This window comes from Typopeltis vanoorti, chromosome 2 (assembly GCF_054136105.1).
Source record: "Typopeltis vanoorti isolate ZY-2024b chromosome 2, IOZ_Tvanoo_1.0, whole genome shotgun sequence".
Taxonomy (NCBI): domain Eukaryota; kingdom Metazoa; phylum Arthropoda; class Arachnida; order Uropygi; family Thelyphonidae; genus Typopeltis; species Typopeltis vanoorti.
In genome coordinates this window covers 163,718,636-163,742,000 of record NC_143550.1, presented here as the reverse complement: position 1 = coordinate 163,742,000, position 23,365 = coordinate 163,718,636, and the positions used below count along the sequence as shown (strand labels likewise).

The 23,365-nt window shown below is 36.1% G+C and overlaps 1 protein-coding gene and 1 long non-coding RNA gene across 3 annotated transcripts in view; one reads left to right on the top strand and one right to left on the bottom strand.

Moving 5' to 3' along the window:
• The window catches only part of LOC150109597 (uncharacterized), a 64,199-nt gene that overhangs the window by 2,472 nt on the left and 38,362 nt on the right, over window positions 1-23,365 (bottom strand). Inside the window, exon 6 of one of the 2 annotated variants that reach the window (XM_090413722.1) lies at window positions 3,651-3,726. The exons of the other annotated variant lie outside the window; for it this stretch is intronic. Coding sequence (XP_090269848.1) covers window positions 3,651-3,726 — 76 coding nt within the window. The remainder of the gene's footprint in view (window positions 1-3,650; window positions 3,727-23,365) is intronic. 2 annotated transcript variants of the gene reach the window in all.
• LOC150109598 (uncharacterized) overlaps window positions 8,274-23,365 on the top strand; it is a 43,276-nt gene continuing 28,184 nt past the window's right edge. The window contains exon 1 of the long non-coding RNA XR_016550433.1: window positions 8,274-8,978. This is a non-coding gene — a long non-coding RNA (uncharacterized LOC150109598). The remainder of the gene's footprint in view (window positions 8,979-23,365) is intronic.

The window sequence follows — 23,365 nt, the reverse complement described above, 5'->3', positions numbered from 1 at the left end:
TTATTATTATTATTATTATTATTTATTTATTTTTATTATTATTATTATTAAAAGAGACCTCCAGGGAATCAGAGACTCATCGAGGGAGGCCACATACTACACACACACACACACAGCTATCATACTTATTCTTAAATTCATTCACACTGCTTGCACTCACAACATCCAAAGGCAATCCATTCCAATCACGCACCACCCTCTGAGAGAAAAATCTAGACCTCACCGCCTTCTTGGTGGTCTTCATTCTCAGCTTCCAAAGATGCCCTCTCGTCCTTTCCCCACCCTCCATAAATTGAAAAATTCCATCAATTGAAATCCTGTATGACCCTTTCAGAAGTTTGTAAGTCTCAATCATATCACCCCTCTTTCTCCTATTTGCTAGTGTCTGCAGTTTACAAATTCTCAATCTGTCTTCATAATTAGTATACCACAATCCTGATATCATTTTTAACACTCTCCTTTGTACTCTCTCCAATATATCAGAATCACAACGGAAACCAGGAGACAAGACCTGCGCACAATAGTCCAAGTGAGGTCTTATCAAGGCCTTTTAAAGAGGCAAAATGACATTTATCTTTACATGTAAACGTTCGTTTCAGCATTGCAATTATCTTTTGAGTTGTATTTGCAATCTTTGCCACATGGCTCCTGAACTTCAACTTCCTATTATTAACATTCCACGATCCCTAGCCTCATCAGTTTCTTCAAGCCTAATCCCACCAATACAATACGACATTGGATATCTAATCACGCCGAAGTGAATAACTTTAATTTACTGACATTGAACTGACACCCATTTTCCCATGCCCACAATTCCACCCTATTCAAATCATTCTGCAAAGACTGCATATTAGCAGTATTCCTGACAAATAAATTACAAATAAATAAAATAATATTTTGATTTTTTTTGTCTGTATTTCTTGGGTATTCAAGTACATTTACAACACAACATAGGATATATATAATTTACCTACTTCATTTGAATTTATACCAGGACCTCTCTGTGGCTTATTTTTGAGGGGTAACTTAACAATATCAAAGTTAGAGTCAAGTAAGCGATTGTGGCTTGAGTCTGTTGTAAGTGAGCTGATCTAAAGTGCAAGCATTTTTTTCCCTCTGTAGCAGGATGAAATTATGTACTGAAAGAGCAGTATGTGTATATGTAAATTTCTACTGCAAACATTGATAAGACGCTCACCGAAAGGAATGAGATGTTACAACAGGCATCGGAAAAAACTCTGCCCACACAATTAAGTACATTCTTTGCCGAAGAAAGACAAGATCATTCAGATGTCAAAGTAATGCTGATCTTTTTTGTATGATGATGATGAGGAGGAGGAGTATCTGGTGTATCAGGATTTTTCCCCAAGGTTTGACCTTGAATTACACTGTTTCAGAACCAGTTTTCATCTTCGAAATAAATCCTAAATGTGCACTAATTTTTAGCGAAGTATTGATGTCACACTGGCCTTACTTGACACATTTTCTTGCAACTTTTTCCTCTGCTTCAAACTGAAATGAATCCTAAAAATGAAAGTTCCCAGACATCCAGGATTTACAAACTCATTAGTTGGAGGCCATTCTCAGAGCTCCTGTAGCTCAGTCGGTAACGAAGATGCCCTTTGGTTGGAAATAAAAAAGGAGCACAAGTATTCCTTGGAAAATGATCATTGTGTTCTTTCATTCAATTTTAGAAAAAATAAAAGAAAATTAGAGGAAAGTTTTTCAACTAAACATTCTCTCCTCTCTCCCCAGAAAAGTAATATTACATTATAATAACTAAAAGCCCTTTCAATAAATTTTAACCTTATTTTAAAATCTAGTCGATCATTTTTAGAAAATAATTGCAATATTTAATGCTACAAGAGTCTGTTTTATTAAAAGGTAATATATGAGATCGCAATATATATTCCTTTTATTATTCAAGTAATAAATATATTTACGATTGCATTCAATTATTGTTTTTATCCCCCTCATAAGGTTAAATGTTCGAAGTTTTTTCTCACTTGGTTGGACTATAATAAATTTAGTTTAATCCTTTATCCAAGTGTAAACAAACAAAGTTTGCGCTTGAAGTATCTTCAGGACTGAGGCAACTCGTGGTAAAGGTGGACCAAGCTCTCATCATTCCTTGTCTTAGTATCTCCCATAATGCAAAGCACATTTCCTTGCTGACATGTATAATATTATGTATTAAGGGAAGGGCCACTACCCAGACCGCTTTTGACCTTTACTGAGGTCTCGTCAGTGGGAGGCAGACCCACAGTGTTGATACTAAGGCAGAAGCAATGGAGAAGTCATATTTACCTACGCGAGTTAACAAAAGGAGTCTCACCTTATTATGAAATTACTCTGGATTTAGAGAAAGATGTTGGAAGTTTTTTTTTTTTTTCACTTGGTTAGACTATAATAAATTTGGTTTAATCCTTTATCCAAGTGTAAGCAAACAAAGTTTGTGCCTGAAGTATCTTATTAAACTAAATTTATTATAGTATAACCAAGTGGAAAAAACTTCCAATATCTTTCTCTAAATCCAGAGTAATTTAATAATAAGGTGGCACACCTTTTGGCAAATCGTATAGGTAAATATGAATGGAAAAAAGCTTTTTCATCGCTTTCACCTTAGTATTACCACCTCCAGGTCTGTCTCCCACTGACGAGACCTCAATAAAGGTCGAAACCGGTTGGACGCTTGGGTGATTAATGGCAATGTTGTAGCCCATGAAGTTTTAACTGAGGCTCGGCTGTTGCTGTTACCTCTCAGATGACTGATGGCATTTGAGCAAATGAGCGGCTCTGCTCGGTGGCGGGGTGAGCCTGCTATGGAGTAGAGCCAACGCTGAGAGTTCTTCTCAGTTGCAGGATGAGCCTGTTATCGAGGGGAACAACGCTGAGTTTTTGGAGTTTGACCTGTACTTGAAAATTCAATAAAGGTCGAAATCGATCTTGGTAGTGGCCCTTCCCTTAATGCATAGCATTATAGATGTCCGCAGGAGATGTGTTTTGCATTATGGGAGATACTGAGACAAGCAGTGATGAAAGTGAAAGTTTGGTCCACCTTTACCACGAGTTGCCTCAGTCCTGAAGATACTTCAGGCGCAAACTTTGCTTGCTTACACTTGGATGAAGGATTAAACTAAATTTATCATAAGGTTAAATGTTTTCGTAGATAGTGTTACAATTATGGAGTGTGTTAACGATAATAAGAAACGTCCGCGTGTCCAACACCATTACTGTCAAATAACGTGTGGAAACGCGCGCTGGGATGGTTGGCGTATTAATAGTCCAACGGTCTGTTGCGCGTCAATCTTATATCATTATTTTAAAATCACTGTGGAGCCAAGTGGCAAAGAAAATAATTATTTTATATTAAAATGGAAGATATTATGGATCCAGCCATACTTTAATTTCTTTCCTATGCCAAATTGAAGCCTTTCGGCTTATACTTTAGCAATTTATGTATTTTATATTTTCAGGTAATATGCAAAATATATTATTCATGTTCAATTTTTCCCCCAATAAATCTTCGTGCCGTCTTGACGAAATTCGTTATAACACTGCACTGTTACCGAAATCTATCAACGAATGCACCAATGAATCGCCATATTTCTGTATTATTCATAATGGCAAATCTATTTTGAAACTCTTACCTTAATAACTCACATGCAGTTGTTTTTTTCTTCTTTCGATTGGGATCATTTGCTAATTCTTCTTCTTCTTCACAATCTTTAGAAAAAATGAAAAATATAATATATATATATATATATATATATATATATATATATATATATATATATATATATATATATATATATATATATATATAATATGTTAAAGATACCAAGTTATTTTAAAACCTGGTTTTACTCCATTTCCCAAGTAAGCAAACAGAGAAGTAAGTCAAGTTTGCGCCTGCAAGTAGCGCAAGTCTGGGTGACCCCGCACGTTGTGCAAGTCTAGGCAACTCGTGGTGGAATAAGCTCTGATCACTATTCTTAATATCTACCCTTAATGCAAAGCACATCTCCTGGAGAAGATGTATGATGCTGTGTATTAAACGCAAGGGGCCACTACCCAGATCGGTTTCGACCTTTATTGAGGTCTCATCAGTGGGAGCCAGGCTTAGAAATACTAAGATTTAGGTAATGCAGAGCTTATAAATATTTTACCAAAACAAGTTACCATAAGGTGCTTTGACCTTATTGACTAAAAATCTCAGGATGAGATATTTTATATTAGATTAGTTTTTATTTTATATTTTATTTTTATTATATATAGATTAGTTTTATATATATATATATATATATATATATATATATATATATAAAACTAAAGGCGAGTAAAACATGTTTCCATCTCGCTAAATAAGGGTAAAATGGACAGAAAAATGCATGCAGACATAATGCATTATTAGTGTCGTATGCTTAGTTTGTTCAGTCATAATTTCAAACTTCATTTTTATAAGTAATGCTTTAAAAATGCAAGCATAGATTCTCATTGATAGAGATATCTGAGCGTTTTAATATATTATCTTACTGATGAGGAATATGGAGAAAAACTATACTCACGTATGTATTATAGACAATTCTCTTTGTCTTATGACAACGATTTCTGCACGCTTTTGATATTCTTTGTTATTGTTTTCACGTGTGTGTGTGTGTGTGTGTGTGTGTGTGTGTGTGTGTGTGTGTGTGTGTGTGTGTGTGTGTGTGTGTGTGTGTGTGTGTGTGTGTGTGTGTGTGTGTGTGTGTGTGTGTGTCATTACTTCATTTCTTTTATAATGAACTTGGATCTTGTAAACTAAGATCCTAAGATATAGTACTCCCACAGATTCGAGACCCTTCGACACTTCTGCGATTGTGAAAAGAAGGAGAATCCATTCCGATTATAGGGTAATCAATCCTTCTTGTGGGATGGGTTGTTTATTACTACATGTCAGAAAATTAACTTCTCTTTTATGATCACTGTAGTTTTTAAAGTGATAACTATTTTGCTTGTATAACAGTTGGAAAATTTTACGTATAAAGCACGTAAATTCGCGTGTTGGTGACCAATTCGTTCATCGCCTTATTTCTTTCTCCCCTTCAACATGAATGGATTCTTCTTGGCAGCTTGCCAGCTACAGCTCTCTATACTGTGGTCGAACACTACGCCAATGGTTCTCAACAGAGGCATTAGGAACGCTTTGGCATTATGGCAGTTGCCAAAAGGGGACCTGCTGATACGATTTTCTTTCTTTTTTTTTTTTTTTTTTCCTTTCACGGCACAAAGTGTTCTGTTCTTTACAGTGAGTAATCGTGGTACGCTGAAAACACCTGAAAAGTAGGAAGACTCGCGCATGCGTAGTAGTTTTCTATGTTTTTTAGGTCTTTATGAGTTTCAAGGTCTAAGGTTAGTGCTGCACATGTAATATTTTTACAACTTTTATTTATCCTGATATTTTCAGTAAAATTTTAAATTCGTTAAAAAGTCATTAAATTTAATATTGGTAAGCTTTTAATTAAACAGAAAAAGGTGAATGAAGAGTTAGTGGCAGGAAGTAACAATAATAAAAGTGAGATCAGTTAAAATACGACGCTTAATTTACTATACTGTACTTACCCCCATTACTATGTATGCTGTATAAGTAAATTTTATGATAAACAAAAATATTTAGAAATTTTCTTTTATCAGCAATAACATAGCATCCAAAATATTGCTGCACATCCTTTAAAATTCACTAACATGGGAATAGCACAACACAAGCTAATTCCCTATAACACAAGTATTGAAATAATAGTACCGAAATAATATTATTGATGTATTTAGTTAAATATAACCACTATAATAAAACCACTAGATGATCCTAAAGCTTACTGGTATTAAAAAGACTAACACCAACCGTTATAAAAATGAGGAGACCCTTGATTTATATATGGTATTCCATTCTCCCATAGCTCCACATCAATAAACTCATGCTTCTACGAATATTGGCGTTATAGTACTAGTCCTTGAAGTCCTCCATGGAGTCAAAAGACGACTCGCATAAAGAGGGGAAAAGAAAAAGAAACCTCCCTCGAGGCGGATTTGAACTACCGCCCTATAGATAGCAGTACTGTTATACCTCTACAATCCACTCCTCTGCTAACTGAGCTATATTTTATTCCTACCAAAGCATCTATGTACACTCAAAATAAATATATATACAGCTATTTACAATATATACATTTGCACATAGACTGCTTATTCTAATTGGCATTTGATTTACATTTCTTGATATCTTAATAATGTGTATCATCTACAATCTATTTCTGCTTTTTTTTAAACATGATAATCTGCTCAGTGTCTGCTTCTTCCTAAAGTCCTTTAAAGTTACATGATCTGAGCAGTATTTTTTCTTTTAGTGTAACATAACTTACGTACACATTCAATTTCATATTATGAATATAAGTTAACATTCACATTTCTATTTTCATAGATCATATTTCCTTCTATTATAATGCCATTCATATATTTTGGTGGTATATTACCACTTACATATTGGATTCGATCTATATTATTTTTTTTGTGTGTGTTAGGAGACACTTTTGCTTAGACCTGCGTAACATTTGTTTTAACTTATACAAGTTTGGATTATTAGCTCAGTTGGCAGAGCCAACTGAGCTATCGATGGGAACGATATTACTCTTCTATACAGCATGCAAGTAAACGACTCCCCCCCCCCCGCTTACTGGAATCTAAAGTTGTTTTTTTCTGGTACAAAATAACAAACAACAATCGCAGTGATTTTTATCTACGATATTATCATTGCCAGTTTTCGAAATATGTTAATATTTTTGAAATATATATTCATTCGAAGATTTTTTTTTTTTTCAATTTAAACGCCAGTTCAGAGTAAAAGTAAAAGTAAAAAAGTAAAAAGTAAGTATAAAGTAAAAACAATAGCATTATTTTTAGACTTTCGTAAAGTCGTTGTGGGAAGTCCACCTCTAACTGTCACAATGAGTGTGGCACAACTTTCATGACGCAAAACCCCATAGCGCGCTCGTGGGGGAAGGGGGAGAGGCAGTTTAGCGAGAACAACGAAAACTTTCATTGGTTATGTCAAGCTCTTAATGGGCTCACTGAGGGGAAGGGTTTTAGTCATCATCATCATCACAGCACATTCCACTCTCAAAATATATATGTTCTGTCCTTCTTCCGTTATTCTCAGCACACCCAGATACAACTTTTACGCAGTGAACGCTTGTTCTCTCATCATCTGTGAAAAACATTTTCTGTATTTACCTTTTAATTATGATCCCCCCAACCCCAGTGGCTTATCTAGGGAGGTGCGGAGGGGGAAGTCCGCCCCGGGCGGCACTTTGAACTTTTTCGAACTTTTGCAGTTAATTCTAAAATATAGTCTCGAGAACTCGGTTCCAAATATTGTAATACTCAGGGCCAGCGAAAGCGGGCATGCGGGGGTCGCTACGAAGGGTGCGCCGCCGCCGTGGCACAGTTCATAAGTTCATTTTTAAAAAACAAAATTTTTATCATAAAAACAAAAAATTCTTAGAATGATCAATATTAAAATAAATAAGGCCGGATACACCGAATTAAAAAATAAATAAAATTGTATATTGCCGGCTGTTTACAATTTTGCGTCGAGAGCAGGCTAAATGCTTATCTGCAGAATATAAAGTGAAACGGTGAACGGTTTTTATGCGCAGAAACGAATTTTCGTACAAAACATTTGTTGCTAGATAACCAGTCGCATGGTACTGTAAAAACTCGATTGTAGTTTAAACATTCCAAAGCACATTACATTCGATTGTTTACTTAGGTTAACTCCCATGTGAATATTGTAAAAATAAACTTTGTTTGTCTCTGTATAGTTTGTTTTAGATGTTATTGTAAATAACACTCTGGATGTTAACTGTATATACTGCTTTAATAAGAATATGTTAGAGTGTTAAAAACAAAGGCAATGTTTATATCGCCGAAGCTGCATGTAATAGATCTACATGGTGGTATGAGAAAGATTGTTATTAAAATTTGTTTGTATGAGAAAGGCTTGCAGGCTCTAAGTGTAAACATCTGGTAAGTCTGTCAGAAAGGTTTAAATAACTTTCCGATGGCCAGCAACTTACAATTAAAAGAAAGGGGAGGAGAACAAAAGGCATACCGAACTTGAAACTTAAAATGAAAGAATCATACCGATTCTTTGGGGGGGGGGGTTGCCAAACTTCATGCAAGGTCTCAGAGGAGGCATAATTAAAAGGAACTGAAGCAAACAGAAGGGGCTGCCCGGATCCAGAGATTTCTGCAGAAGTAGAGGGGGCCCAGTTCCAGAGAAGTCCACAGAGAGATAGGAGAGGCTGCTCAGTTCCAGACGCTGTCAAAGAGGAGGCTGCCTGGTTCCAGACATTGCTAAAGCTGCCTGGTCCCAGACGTTGCCAAAGAGAGAGAGCACTGCTCAGTTCCAGACATCGTCAGAGAGCATCCCAGATCCAGACGTTGGTTGAGAGAGGAGTTTTCCGCCTCCAGAAAGAAGCTTCTCGGTTCGAGACGTCACTAGAGAGAAACGACTTCTAGGCCACAGACAGGGTTTTCAAATTGCCAAAAGGAGAACTCCCAAACACTGTAGAAGAGAAAAGTTTCCAGTCCAGAGAGGGATGCTGATTGACAGTTGATGGCAGTTTCATTTTTTCTTGGAGGCGGCATTTTCAGTTTCTTAGAGGCGGCAATTCAAGCTACTTGAGAAGACAGTCGTCCAGGCATTATCGGCAAGCCCAAGTAGAGGAGAAAAGGCGAGGCAAATTTCCCGAAGTACCTTCGCTCGTAAGTTTTTCTTTTCGCCATGGGAGAATAACATTTTTCCGGATCTGTACGAATCCCGCTACGCTCCCGATGAGATATAGCCGAAGCCAAAATTCCAGTTGAAGATCTGAGATGAAAGAATTGCCATAGAACTTTTAGTGAAAGAGTTTTGACTGATTGTAAGATACAAAGCCTTTGTAAGTTCAAAACGTTTATATACTTCCTCTTATAGTTGTATTAGAAAGCCTTTTAAGATATATATGTTTAATAAGGTTAAGAAGTGTCTTTAAGAGAATCAATTGGCATGTTAGAAGTTGATATCAAATTAGTAAAGATAACTTAACAGAGAGATTTAGATAACCTCTTTGCAAGTATGCTTGGAGTTTAATAAGTAAAATTTGTAAACTGACAGTAGATAACTTTTTGTGTTAAAGACAGTATTTAAAGTTGAAGAAAAAGGGTCCTAAATTTTGCTAAAGAGTTTTAATAGAAGGATAGAGAAAAGCAATCTCCCTAATGTTTAAGTTCATGTACATTTCATAGTAATGTAAATAAATGTTATTTGATTTTCTTGTAAACATAGCAAGTAATAATATAACAAGAGAGAGAGATTCTGAGAGAGAGAGAGAGAGAGAGAGAAAGCGTGCACAGTTACATCAGAATAACGAAGAATAAAGTAAAAAGTAAAGAAAAAAGACATCACAAGTAATTAATAGAAATTACAAGTATACAAATTTAAATAATAATAAAAGTTTACAATGTTGCAGTAATGACAGGATAGCAACAGTAGATTTATAACAATATGCATCTCAGTAGGCTTATTGCGGATTACTGTTGCGTCTCTGTGTCGTGTTGTGTAATAATTTCTTGTGGCTATAAAATAGAAATGGAATCAAAACTTAAAAAGTTATCCAGTGCACAAAATCGTAAGTGTCATGATGCGACAGGAGCAGATATTAAGAAACAAACTGGGGCTGTTAATAAATTTGTTAAAATATTAAAATATTCGGATGCAGATTGTAACCAACTCGATACATCAGAAATCAGAGTTGAAGAACCGTGCATATCATCCAGTTTGCATGAAAGTACTATTACAACTATTGAACAAGATAACAAGATGCATAATTTAAGTGAAAAATAGTTAGGAGAAGATTTAGTTGTAGTTGACCACGAAACTAACACATTGTTAGTCTGTAAATTTATAAGATCCAGGTGAATGGAGAAATATTGATGAAAAATTACGAGTTGTTTTAATTGAAATGGGGCCTGTTCAAAAGACATATGGTCGTAAATTTGGCGACACGTATTATAATAGAAAAATGGAAAACGGGGAACTCGTGCCAAGAAAATGGCTCATTTATTCCAAAACTTTAAATTCTGTTTTTTGCTTTTGTTGCAAACGTTTCGCACCTACCGAATCAAGTAGTCTTGTAGAAGGTTATAACGATTGGAGAAATGTAAGTACAACTTTGCATAGACATGAGACTAGTTTAACTCACATGAAAAATTTCTTAAAATGGAAGGAACTTGATAAAAATTTAAAAAAACAAAACTACTATCGATTGCCAGACTCAAAGCATGTATGAAATGGAAAAGAAACATTGGACGAGTGTGTTAGAATGCTTGATTGAAATTATAAAATTCCTTGGTAGCCAAAATTTAGCTTTTCGCGGATCATCTGATAAATTATATGAAAGGAATAACGGCAATTTTTTTTAAATTAATCGAACTGTTTGCGAAGTTTGATCCCGTTATGGAAAATCATGTTGAAACAAGGAATCAATAGAGTACACTATTTGAGTAAAGACAGTCAAAATGAAATATTGGAAACTTTAAGTAACGCAATCAATTCGAAAATCTAAATATTATTCCATAATTTTAGACTGCACACAAGTAAAACAGAACAAATGACCATTATTATTCTCTTTGTTTCCTGTGACAATGGAATTCAACATCAGGGAAAACGTTTTTTAGGTTTTGCAGATGCATCAGATTCCACAGGACGTGGTTTATGTGCAACAATAATGGAACAACTGGAAAAATGGAACATTCCCATTGAAGACATGCGAGGTCAAGGGTATGACAATGGGGCAAATATGAAAGGTAAAAAAATATGGGCTCCGAAATTTGCTTTTGAACAAAAATCCTCGAGCTTTTTACGTGCCATGTGCTTCACATACTCTAAATTTAACCATTAACGATGCAGCCAAAGTGAATGCAGATACAATTAGTTTCTTTGCAATTATTTAAGAAATATACAATTTCTTTTCATTCTCTTACAAACGTTGGGCAATCCTTTTAAAGTTCGTAAAAAATTTAACATTGAAAAGCCATCAGAAACGCGATGGGAAAATAAAATTAATGCAATCCACCCTCTACGATATCAGTTAGGAGAAATTTACGATGCACTTTTTGAAATTTTAAATAATGAAAATCAGCATGAAGCACAGACATTATGTGCTAAAATAAAGGACTACAAATTTATTTTTTCTCATAATTTGGCATGATTTACTTAACAGAATAAAGCTGAGTAAAATGCTTCAAGACAAAAATATGAACATTACACTTGCTTTAGAATCTATCGAAAACTTAAAAATATTCTTACAAGAGTATCGATCAGATACAAATTTTAAAGAAGTTCTAAAAACGGCAAAAGAACTGAGTGAAGAGGTGAATGGAGTCGTAAGAATGCTCCTTCGATAGCCTTATTAAATTGAGTTATTTAGTTAATAATAAAACCATGCAATAAAGAGTAAGTGTCGTTTAAATCGCACTGCATGGAGAACAAGAATTTAAAACTGGTACGGAAGTTCGACGACGAAAGAAGACACGACAATTGGACTACGAGCATCATGACGAAACGCCACAATCGCCAGAAGAGAAATTTAGAGTGAATGTGTTTTATACACTTGTAGATGTTGTAATGTGTTCGTTAATAGAACGTTTTGAACAACTAAAATCATATTTTGATAATTTTAATTTCTTGTATAGATTACTACAAATTAATAACGACGATTTACGAAAAAATTGTGACGATTTAGGGATTCTCTTGAAGGACGGCGACAATAAAGACGTAAATGCAATAGAACTATATGACGAATTATGTGCTTTCCAGGATATTTTTCGGAAGGTTAATTTAAATATTCAAAACCCTTTCGATACTCTTAATTTTATTGTGTCCAATAATATATCTTTCCCTAACTTTTCAATTGCTTTAAGAATACTATTAACCTTAACTGTTGGTGTAGCGAGCGGTGAACGTTCCTTTTCGAAGTTGAAATTAATTAAAACCTATTTAAGAAACTCACAAAAAAGGCTTGTTAGTTTGGCGTTAATAGCTATTGAAAATGATATATGTGCGGAATTAGACGTTAAGACAATTATTTTTAATTTTGTGAATATGAAATCAAGAACCCTAAAATTTTAATTAAAAAATTTCAAGTATATTTATGTAAATTAATTTATTTTCTGTTATTCTGTAAAGATTTTAGTTTTTGAATACTTATATTGAGTATTCTAATTATTTCTGAATTATTTTCTTATTTTCTCATCTATCTTGAGTTTCTTTTATATATTTTCCTAAAAGATAGTTCCACTTATAAAAATTATTAAAACATTTTTACAGGTTACTAAGAATTTAGTAAAATGCAAGAATTTTTTAAACTTTAGTTCAAATAAATTTTAACTTTAATTAAAATTCATTTTAATTTTGTTAGCGATTCGGGTCGGTGAGAAGGCTAAAATCCCTGTATCATTATATTCAACGATTAAAGTGAAGTGGCTTTATCAAAATTTGCTTTAACTTTTGAGAATAACTTTTGAATATTCGGGTTTTTAACGATTATCCCTAGTCAACGTCCCCGGTTCGTTACATTTAGCCAACCAACGTGTCACTGTTCTTCTGTCAAAATTTATTTAAGAAATTTCAAATAATTTAAATTTTTATTATCGTAGAAGAACCTCACACTCCCGGATCATTACAGGAGCGCTTAGATAGAAATTGCATGCGGGCGGCAAAGATCCTAGCGCCGGCACTGGTAATACTACTGCGAATTTTTCTCAGAATTGCTGTAAGTGTTGCCAGTTGTGAGAAGAGGTTTGCTAAGTAAAATTTGATTAAGAATTACCTACATTACTATGAAATAGACTTCGCCAATGTCATCGACGATTTCGCTAACAGAAAAGCAAAAAAATAACATTTTAGAATGTTGAAATTAAAGTTTTACTTCAAAAAAATAGGAAAACGCCAGGAGAAGACAATATAAATATAGAACTATACAAAAATGCAGGTGAAAATTTTAATGAAAGACTTATAAAATTTTTTAACATGGTTTGGATGTCCGGAAAAACCCCTAACTCTTGGATAAAAGCACTGGTTATCCCAATCTATAAAAAAGGAAATAAAGACAATTACAATAATTATAGGGGAATTAGCCTGCTGAATACAGGATATTAAATATATGCAGGAATATTAAAAGAGAAACTAAGCAGCATTGTAGAAAACAAATTACTAGAAGAACAAAATGGTTTCCGAAAAGGCCGATCCTGCATAGATCCAATTTTTACTTTAAAATTATTAATAGAAAAGAGAAGAGAATTTCAAAAAGAAATACACGTGGCCTTTATTGATTATGAAAAAGCCTTTGACAAAATTCGTAGACAAAAATTGTTTAAAATATTAACCAATTTAAACATACCAAACCAACTTTTACAATCTATTCAAGAAATATATACAGGAAATAAAATAGCAGTTAAATTAGAACACACCTCAGAATGGAAAGATATATCAAGTGGAGTACGACAAGGATGTATCCTCTCACCTCTGCTTTTCAATATATACTGTATATATAAATGAAATATTAACAATCTGGAAACAGCATAAGACATTTGGTATACAAATGACCCCGCAAATGAAGATAGATACACTACTATTTGCAGATGATCAAATAGTATTAGCTACATCAGAAGATGGCTTACAAAGATCATTAAAATCATTAAATGATATCTCAAAGCAATATAATATGACAATATCCAAAGAAAAAACAAAAATAATGGCATTTAAAGGAGAAAACCCAATAAGAAGTAAAATAGTGATAGATAATAAAATACTGGAACAAGTAAACACTTTCAGATACTTGGGATGTGATCTATCATACGAACAAGAAAAAGACAGACACTAAAATATCAAACTTTGTCAAAGTAAATGGCATAATAAATAATATATTTAAGCCATCCCTGGTACAAAAACACACTAGAATCAGACTATATAATGTCTTGTCAAAACCAACTCTACTATACGGAAGCGATACATGGACCATGAAAAGGAAAGATGGAAAGCGAATTCAAACAGCAGAAATGAAGTTCCTCAGAAAAACAGCTGGATATACCAAGTGGGACCACAAAACAAATGAAGAAATCTTACAATCCCTGAAAATAAAACCAATTAATTACTACATAAGACAGTATAAACAAAAATGGCTAGAACATTTAAATCGAATGGACAACAGCAGACTACCAAAAATATTATACAGATACAAAATAAATGGGAAAAGAAGAATCGGAAGACCAACAAAGAGATGGCATGAGACAGGAACAGGCCACATGGCCTAAATTCCATGTTAGGAAAAAGAAGAAGAAGAAGTGTTGTAATTTATTTCCCTATACATCGTTTTGACTTTTTGTAGTATTTTTGGTGTGTATTGAGAGGGACGGCAACAGCTCCAGTACGCCACTTCCCCGCCTCCTCCTTCCCCCAAAGCTCGGTAAATCACTTTCCCCTTATCCTGTTGCTTCTGGTGTTTCGCAAACCGGGCAGCTGCATATCTGCTTGGATTAATCCCTTTAACCGTGAAACGTACGTCAGTTTTCAATTATACCAGTGCACGAGGACAGGGATAGTCGCTCGTATATTGTATACGAGCGTACTTACAGTTCCGTCTATAGCTCATTTGGCAGAGCAGTGGACTGTAGATATCAACAATTCTCTTATTCATCAGTCGATGGTTCAAATCCACCTTGACGGCGTTATTATTTCTTCCTCCATCCTTTTATCTCCTCTTTCTCTGAGACGTCTTTCGACTCCGTAGAGGCTTTGAAATAATGCTAGTACTATAATAGTAGATGGAAGAACAAGAAAACAGCGTCCACCCGGAAGACCGAGGAAAAGTTGGCTCAGATCCTTAAAAGAAAGAGGCGAATCCCCCAACTTCATTACTGTGTTCAAGAAAACTAGAAGTAGAACCATTTGGAGACAGATTGTACAAAGGGGACTCAACCCGTCACCAGACGGATGAGATGAAGAAGATCAAGTAGATGATTTGCCTAACATTTGATTCAAAACTTCGATGATGTCTTGAATCTGCGCATTTATTAATTAACCACTGCTATAACTTAACTGGTATATCGCCAGTCCCTTTTTTCCCCACCCCAAATCCCCCAGTGGTAGAAAGGTTACTAGAAACTCGAGTTTTTTTTGTTTTTTTTTTAAAAACCAAAAATACAGGCAAACCGGCCAGAAGAGTACGCGCTATTTACATACATAAATACACTGGCTTCACGTCTTAATTGCCTTTCCCTCATCTCCAAATAGTCCCCCCCAAACACAATACTGTAGTTTACATTTACATATCTGTCTTATACTGTATAGCAGTTAACTTCGCATTACTCTCTTGCCTCTGCATTGTTTCAATTGCATTTGTTGTGTCTCCAACGTCAGTCTTATGCCATTACCACTAGGGAAATATCTTTAGTGGCGCATTCTCTGCCAATTGCATTTCTTCTCCTCTCCTCTATACAATGCGGTCCATATTTGTTTCCTTGTTTATTAATAGTGATATTTTTATTATAGTGTTCAAAATAAGACATTTCGGTTGTTGTCGGTTGACAACCGAAATAATATCTTTCTGACCATGAACTAATTTAAATGTATTTGAGACAAACATCTGAATATAGGGCTAAAACTGCCTCGCCTTCTCCCTATACGGGAATAAAAAGGAGTTAACTGATTTATATACAGTGATTATAAAATAAATAAATTCAAGTGTTCAGAGCCCTCTAGCGAGTAATGTATTGGACGAAACACACCAATATTCGGTAGACGTACACAGTGGAACATGGGGATTCGATTTAACGGAAAACATAGTACCAAAAGTCGCCAACAGGGGAAATTTTGGCGCTGTTTACCGAGTAAAATGCATTAATTTGCATTATCGCGTTTCTTGTGAGCGATCATGCAATAAAAGGAAAGCCTGTGAGATTTCCTATCATTTGTAGACGAGCTGCTTTTCGATGCCTCTTACCTTACGTGAGCGTGCTTTGTTAGTCAAACTCAATTATCAGCAGAACAATAATGCCAGTGCTTGTCTTCGTGATTTTCGACGTATGAAAAATTTACGAAAAGGACCGATTAGCGTAACGAACTTACGAAAACTGATTCGGTGATTTGAAACTACTGGAACTCTAGCGGTGCAGGTAGGCAGGGGACGCAAACCAATCAATCACCAACAAGTTGAACAAGTTGCAACTGCTATTGTGAAACAGGAAATGACGAATGTGCAGGGTACCAGTAGTGCATGAGCAATATCCCAGCAAACAGATATCTCATACACAACAGTGTGGAAAATCCTACATCAGATGTTGAAGTTTTACCTAAAATCAGTCATGTTCAAGAATTGCGCCCTGGTGATGCGACCACACGAATCGACTTATCTTTGAGATTCTTAGCGCGCATGGACGTGGATGATGCATGGCCGTGGCAGATTTTATGGAGTGACGAAGCGCACTTTTATTTGAACGGCGATATTAACACACGCAACTGTCGCATTTGGGCTGCAACTAATCCCGCACGTGTGTCTGCAGATGCCTATCCACTCGCCCAAAGTCACAGTGTGGTGCGGATTTACGGCATCTTTTATCATCGGTCCATACTTTTACGAGGAAAATCGCCAAAATGGAACAGTGACCTGTTCCATCAATGCTAACAGGTATGCCAATATGCTACAGAACTTCGTGGTTCCACAACTGCAGCAAAGAGGATGTCTCGATTCGACCATCTTCATGCAGGAGGGTGCACCACCCACATCGGACTTCAGGTACTGCGTGTTTTGCGACAACATTTCTCTGACAGAAGAATCATTAGTCGTGCACGGTCGCCACGGCCACCGAGATCGTTTGATCTCGGTGGCCATGGCGCGGGAAATGCACGACTAATTACACGACTAAATTACACGTGAGACAAATCAATTCCGATATGTTGCAAGCCACTGTGGAAAATGTCGTGCACTTTCCACAGTGCACGACAAAATGGTGGTCCAGGAACTGTATGCAGTTCCTGGACCACCGGAATCGTGGTCATATTGAACCTCATTTGTAATTAACAATAAACGTCATGAAATTGATGTGTGCTGTCTCTCATTTACCATTTAGTCATTCATTAGTCACACCTCCTAAAATTAATTTGGCAGCGCCAAAATTCCCCCTGTTGGCGATTTTTGGTACTATTTTTTCTTTTTCGTTAAATCGAATCCCCATTCCACTGTGTACGTCTACCGAATATTGGTGTGTTTCGTCCAATACATTACTCGCTAGAGGGCTCTGAACACTGGACGTTATTTTATAATCACCCTGTACATAGTAAATAGCAGCGGCTGATTACAAAACTGTGTTCCCAGTTATTACTTTGTAATACTATTCCCCAGTAGATAACTTTGATATCCGTCCCTCAACCATCCTGGGTTGCTTTAATTTCAAATAAAAAAATGTTTCATGTAACGCTGAAAAAAAAAAAAAAAACTTCGCAGAATCACGAAATGTCCTCATACGGAGGTAGCAGAGTTTTCCCTCCGGGAGACTCGCGTTTTCAACTCGCATTCGGGCAAATCGGCTGTGGCACATGCGCATTTTACAGACAGGAATACCATTAGTAGTAGCGACAGGTGGCGTTGTAATTGACGGACTATGATGTAGTGTGCAGATGGAGGTGTCCGAAGCAGTGTCGAAGGTGGGTTGTGTACGAGTGTCCTCCAGCGATGAATACTTGGATTTTTTGGAGACGTCACGAAATAATAAAAATGTTTTTAACGCCTTCTGTTTAGCCTGTGCATAGCGGTTTATTTTTCCATAGAAATAATTCCTTTTTTTATAACCCAAGCTCTGCATTTTATGCTTATTCACTATACAGTAATACTTGAAGTTACGCAAGTAATGCTTAAAGTCGCGCAATTTGAAATTCGATAAATTATATTTTCGAGATGAACGAAGAAGAAAACAAAGGGAAACTTCAATTGGTTTATAAAGGGAAAATGCAAGTCATAAACATAGTAAACTTAAAAAAAAAAAAAAAGTAAATGTATATCGTAATTTAGCATGATATTAGTAAACACAAAGAAAGAAATTAAACCAGACACTCGCTAATTCATCATCGCTACATGTTTGACATGAAGATCTTAGATTATGAAGTTCCGCTAACGTTTGTCTGCATGTCCAGCGTCATTTTCTCCCTGTAAAGTTCTTCATAACGTGTTTTTCTTTTTATCAGCCTTGAAACTTTCTCGCTTCTCTCTTCAACGAAAACAAATGTTTGGCTGGACGTGTATTTTCAAAACAGAAGAGTTTCGTCGAAGTTAAACACTTGCCTTGGTTCAGAGTTTCAATATGCTAAGATCAATTCAACCAAGCTTGATATGCTCGTGAAATTTCAGCAAATTTTCCCTTCAGTTTAACATTGTAGAAGCCATGACGGTCTTTAAATTTCTAGAATCACCCGACACCAGCGTTAAATAGTCTAACTTCAGGACCATCACTCGTTAAAGATATAAATATTTCGGCTTTTTCTTGAATCCCTCGAGTAGAAATGGGAATGCTTTCTTTAGATTGTTATTTAATCTATGAAGTTAGAATCCTTTCCATTTTTTTTTACATAATCGCTGATCAAATAAATGAAAACTCAAGCTTCATACAAGAGGTACTATATCTTTTTTAACCATTCACACCCATAAAAGGTTAACTTTTATGGGTGTGAGTACACTTAGTAATAGAGTAGGCAACAAGCATGATACTTTTTTTAAAAATACTTTTTGGACTCCAGTAAGCAAGATAATGGTCTCACACCTGGAAAAGAAAACTGTCTTCCAGCTACAAGCATTCACAAATATTCATGCCACAATCGGATTCGAACTGTAGTCTTGATTGGATCAAAGAGGCGTTATCCACTAGCTTCATCTTCATCCATGTCCATTTTATGCAATGAAGCCATTTATCCCTCCTTCCCCCTCCTTCTACGCTACGAAGTCTACGCCTCCGTTGCGCAGTAGAACGATTGAATGAATGACAAGCACTCTTTGATTGGAAAAGACCTCAGTTCGATTCTTTCTCAGACATGAGGAACACTCTTTGTGGGAAGTATGCCTGAATAAGCTCTTGGTAATTGCATGACCAGAAGAAATACACTGCTTGGAAAGAAGTTAATGGACACTTCCATGGTTAAGGTGCATCGTGCTATGTAACAAGTCACGTGTTTGTAGCCAGAATAAATTGGAGGAATAGGATGCTCTCAGGTCAGTGCAACTATGTCCAGTGAAATTGCTGCGAGAAGGGAACTGACAGAGTTTGAAAGAGGCGTTGTGATAGGATGTCATGTTGCAGGCCTCTCTGTTCGGCAAAATGTTGACAAACTGGACCATCCCAGGTCAACAGTCAATGATGCCATGCTGAAATGGAAGCAGAGGGAGTAACTGCAAGTGCAACCCGGAATTCTCACAATAAATGAAAACTCACCACACTCATCGACCGTAACCGTAGCGTGCTACGAAGGATAATATGTAAAAAAAAAACAAAAACGCGATTCTTCAGCCGACACGTTAAATGAGTTTCCGGCATCGACTGGAACACGAATTTGCACAAAAACATCCAGAACCGAGGCTGACAACATGGATTTCTTTCTGGTATGACAGCAATATGCAAGCCCCACATTACCAACATTCAGCGTCGTCTTCAGTGATGCGAAGAGCGTGTACAGAGGGAGGATGTGAAAGCTCGAAAAGCTGCATTATGGAGCAACAAATAACGTTATACCGTCTACGGAGCAGATGGAATTCGGAGCCACAAACATTGAACTCAGAGAGGTATCTGAACATTCTGGACAATACAATGCTTCCTACTTTTGGGCGTTTCTACGAAACTGACAATTGTCTCTTTCAGCAAGACAATGCACCATGTCATTGGGCTGTTCATGTCCTCATAACCGCGAGGTATGAGGACATGAACGTCACCACACTTAGCTGGCCTCCACATAACTCTGATCTGAACCCAACTAAAGATCTGTGGAATGAACTAGCGCGTTGGGTGAGGTCAAGGGACGTCCACTCCACAACAGTCCAGGACCTAATTTTATGCCTACAGGAGGAATGGTCCAAAATTCCCATTGGTCGCTATCGTATGCTTGTGGAAAATATAGCCCGAAGAATTGCTGCAGTCATTGCAGCAAAAGGAGGTCCTACATCTTATTAATATGAACACCATGGTTGTGTGTTCCTCACACGATGGTGATCGTTAACTGTTAACTTCTTTGCCAGCAGTATACTTAAAGGTTCCATTCTAGTCAACTCAGGAAATATTTTCTAGGCTTTTTTTTTAATCAGCCTATTCCTTGGTTTATGTGAACTTTTTCTCTTCCCGAAGAAACTAGAGTTTTAAAGTCCCAAAAATGGATCCCATAATTCACACAATATTTATATAGTTATGCTAGTATAACTATGATAAATATGAAATGTTATACTAGTGTAGCTAGTAGAATATGAAATCATAGTGTCTGTTTTATTCTTGTGGTAGAAATGCCCCTCACCCCACACCCAGTGGCGAAGTGTGTAGTCCTACATAACAATTTCCAAAAGTTAGGTTTACAAGAGTACCATTTGCTCTCTCTCTCTCTCTCTCTCTCCTTCCACACACACACACACACACACACACACACACATGCGCATGCGTTCTTCTCTCTCTCTCTCTCTCTCTCTCTCTGTGGGAAATAAAATACATTAGAGGACTTATTTTTCATTTAAATGGATTTATTCCTACGAAGGTAAGTTAGCTGGTATCATATTGGGGATATTTCCTCCAGAAGACTCGGATTTTTCAATTCGCGAACTAGTTAAATTATCCCGATAAAACTGGTGTAAACAGCGATGGCATTATTATGTTATATCTTATCTTGTTTAACATTCGCCAAACAATAACATTTAGTTTATATGATTTTTTTCCTTATATAAAATCCTATAATGGGCTCGACTACAGTTGGTTGAATATACAATGTTGACTAGGAATGAGTTTGAATATTTTGAGATAAGGGACCTAGATCCGTATTGGGGGCTTATCTAGAAAGAAATGAACTAGAATCTAGAAGGGCAGTTTCTCTGATACCATGAGCTCCTTGCCAGAAACATGAACTTCTAAGTGAAACATAAAGTCCAAAAAATAATTCCAATACTTCAGCTTTGTTTTTCCATATTGCAATTTCCATTCAGTTTTTTTCTAATAAAAAAAACATTTTTTTCTGTATTATTTTTTATAAATGCTTCACAAATTTTATTTAAAAATATTTTTGTGAAAAAAAGATCGCTTAAAGATTCTGCATCGGTTTATCGATACGTTAGATAATATGACAATAACAATGATTAATACAAATAAATCATTTTGCATCTCTTTGCGGTTAGTTTACAAAAAAGATGGACAAATTTTCTGTTCTGGTTGGACGAGTATCGTGATGGGCCTATTAGTGAGAGAGCGTATCCGCTCTCCAACCAACAAACTGTGAGTTCAAATCCCACCGCTGGCATAGATGTTTGCGAATGTCTTTAGGTGGCAGGTGAATTTCATCGTTTAGTGTGAGACAGCCACCCTGCTTAATAGAGACCTGAAGTGGCTTGAAAAAGTTCCATGTTTGGTCTCTCTTGGAGTAAGATTTCTAGATTATCTAACCTTCATCCCTTCCTCTCTCGAAAGGCTGTAAAATTACCATAGGAACTTTTTAGTCAATTGGGTGGATGGGATTCACATTTAAAAAGTGTGCAAACAATTGCAAATTAAAAAGAAATCTCGGTTTATAATCAGCTAAATTTGGTGATACTGGAGACTGCTAACTCTATAGCTTCCACCGACGACATATTTCTAGGAAAATTCCCACGTTGGTAGCTTGACTGATTTATTTCTATTCTGTATGTTGAACATATTAAGGAATCAAGAAGTCTAGCAGGCCGGCAAGATATTGGCGATATTATATATATATAAAAAAATACATTTAAGTAGATTCTTTCTTTTTAAAATATAATTCAAGAATACTGAAATTCCTAATGTGTTGTCGCCATTTATTTCACTAAGAAGAGACTGACTTCCATTTTTTGAAGAATAAAACCGACTATAAAAAAAATATTTTTTTTATAGTCGATAATTGAAAATATTGAAATTATTCCAATAGATGGCGCCAATTTATTTCGAAAACAATGCCCTGCATCTCCGTTGGTGACTCAATCTTTCTGATTGTTCGTTTGAGAGTGACATAATGGGTACTCCTGGCTTAATCTCAAGCAATCCAACCCACCCATTACTATATCCTGCAGCTGCCACCCCGTTCGCTTCCCGGAAAAACAGCTGTATGGTGTAGATGTAATTTGAATACCGAGCACAGCATTCATATTATAACTTCGAAATAAAGATAAGTTAATTTTTTATTCGAATTTTGCATTTATCAGAAGAGTACGTTTCAGTTCTTAAACCTGTATACTGTTTTAAGGGATGTCATTAATGGCTTCGTTAATTATTATTCTTATTACATAACACCTCCAGAGAGTCCAAAGACTCATCGAGGGAGGGTACCTGTTCTACAACTATCCGTCTCCACCATTCCACCAGCCGCAACTACCTTCATCATCTACACCAACGCCATCTACCGCCGACCACCACTAGTATTCTCACAAACAAACATCTATGCGCACGGCAGGATTCGAACCCGCAGCCTGGAGAGAGGATACGCTAACCACTCGGCCAACCAGGCTGGCAAAAACAAAAAAAAAAGCGATTCTTTAATATAAGAATCACTTTTCAGTTTACAATAGACAAAGTTTTTTTTTTTTGTGCACTAAACACCGTTGAGCAGTTATCGATTACCAGCCTTCTTCGATAATTAACATCTGAATTACAAGACAGCATTAATTTTTGCTAAAACCTGCTATGTATAAATAACTCCACAAAAACAGGTGCTCATTTAATAAATTGCGTATATTAACAAGAACTTTTCAAAAGTGGTCCTATTTGGAAGAAAATATTTAAAGATGAAATTGCACTTTCTGACTGACAGCATTTACGTATTTATAGCGTATGATGATATTATATCATCATAACGGCCGTGAGGCCCCTTTTATGGAGAAGTACGGCACCATCTTATTCCTCTCCAAATTTTATCCGGGTTCGGGACCGGCATAGCTTACGAATCAGGCCTATGGATTTGATCTATTGACTTAGCCTTAGCCTGAATTATTAGCTGACAAACAAAAGTATAAAATCACAGAATATTCAGGCTGAAAAGTTCTGTTTCAAT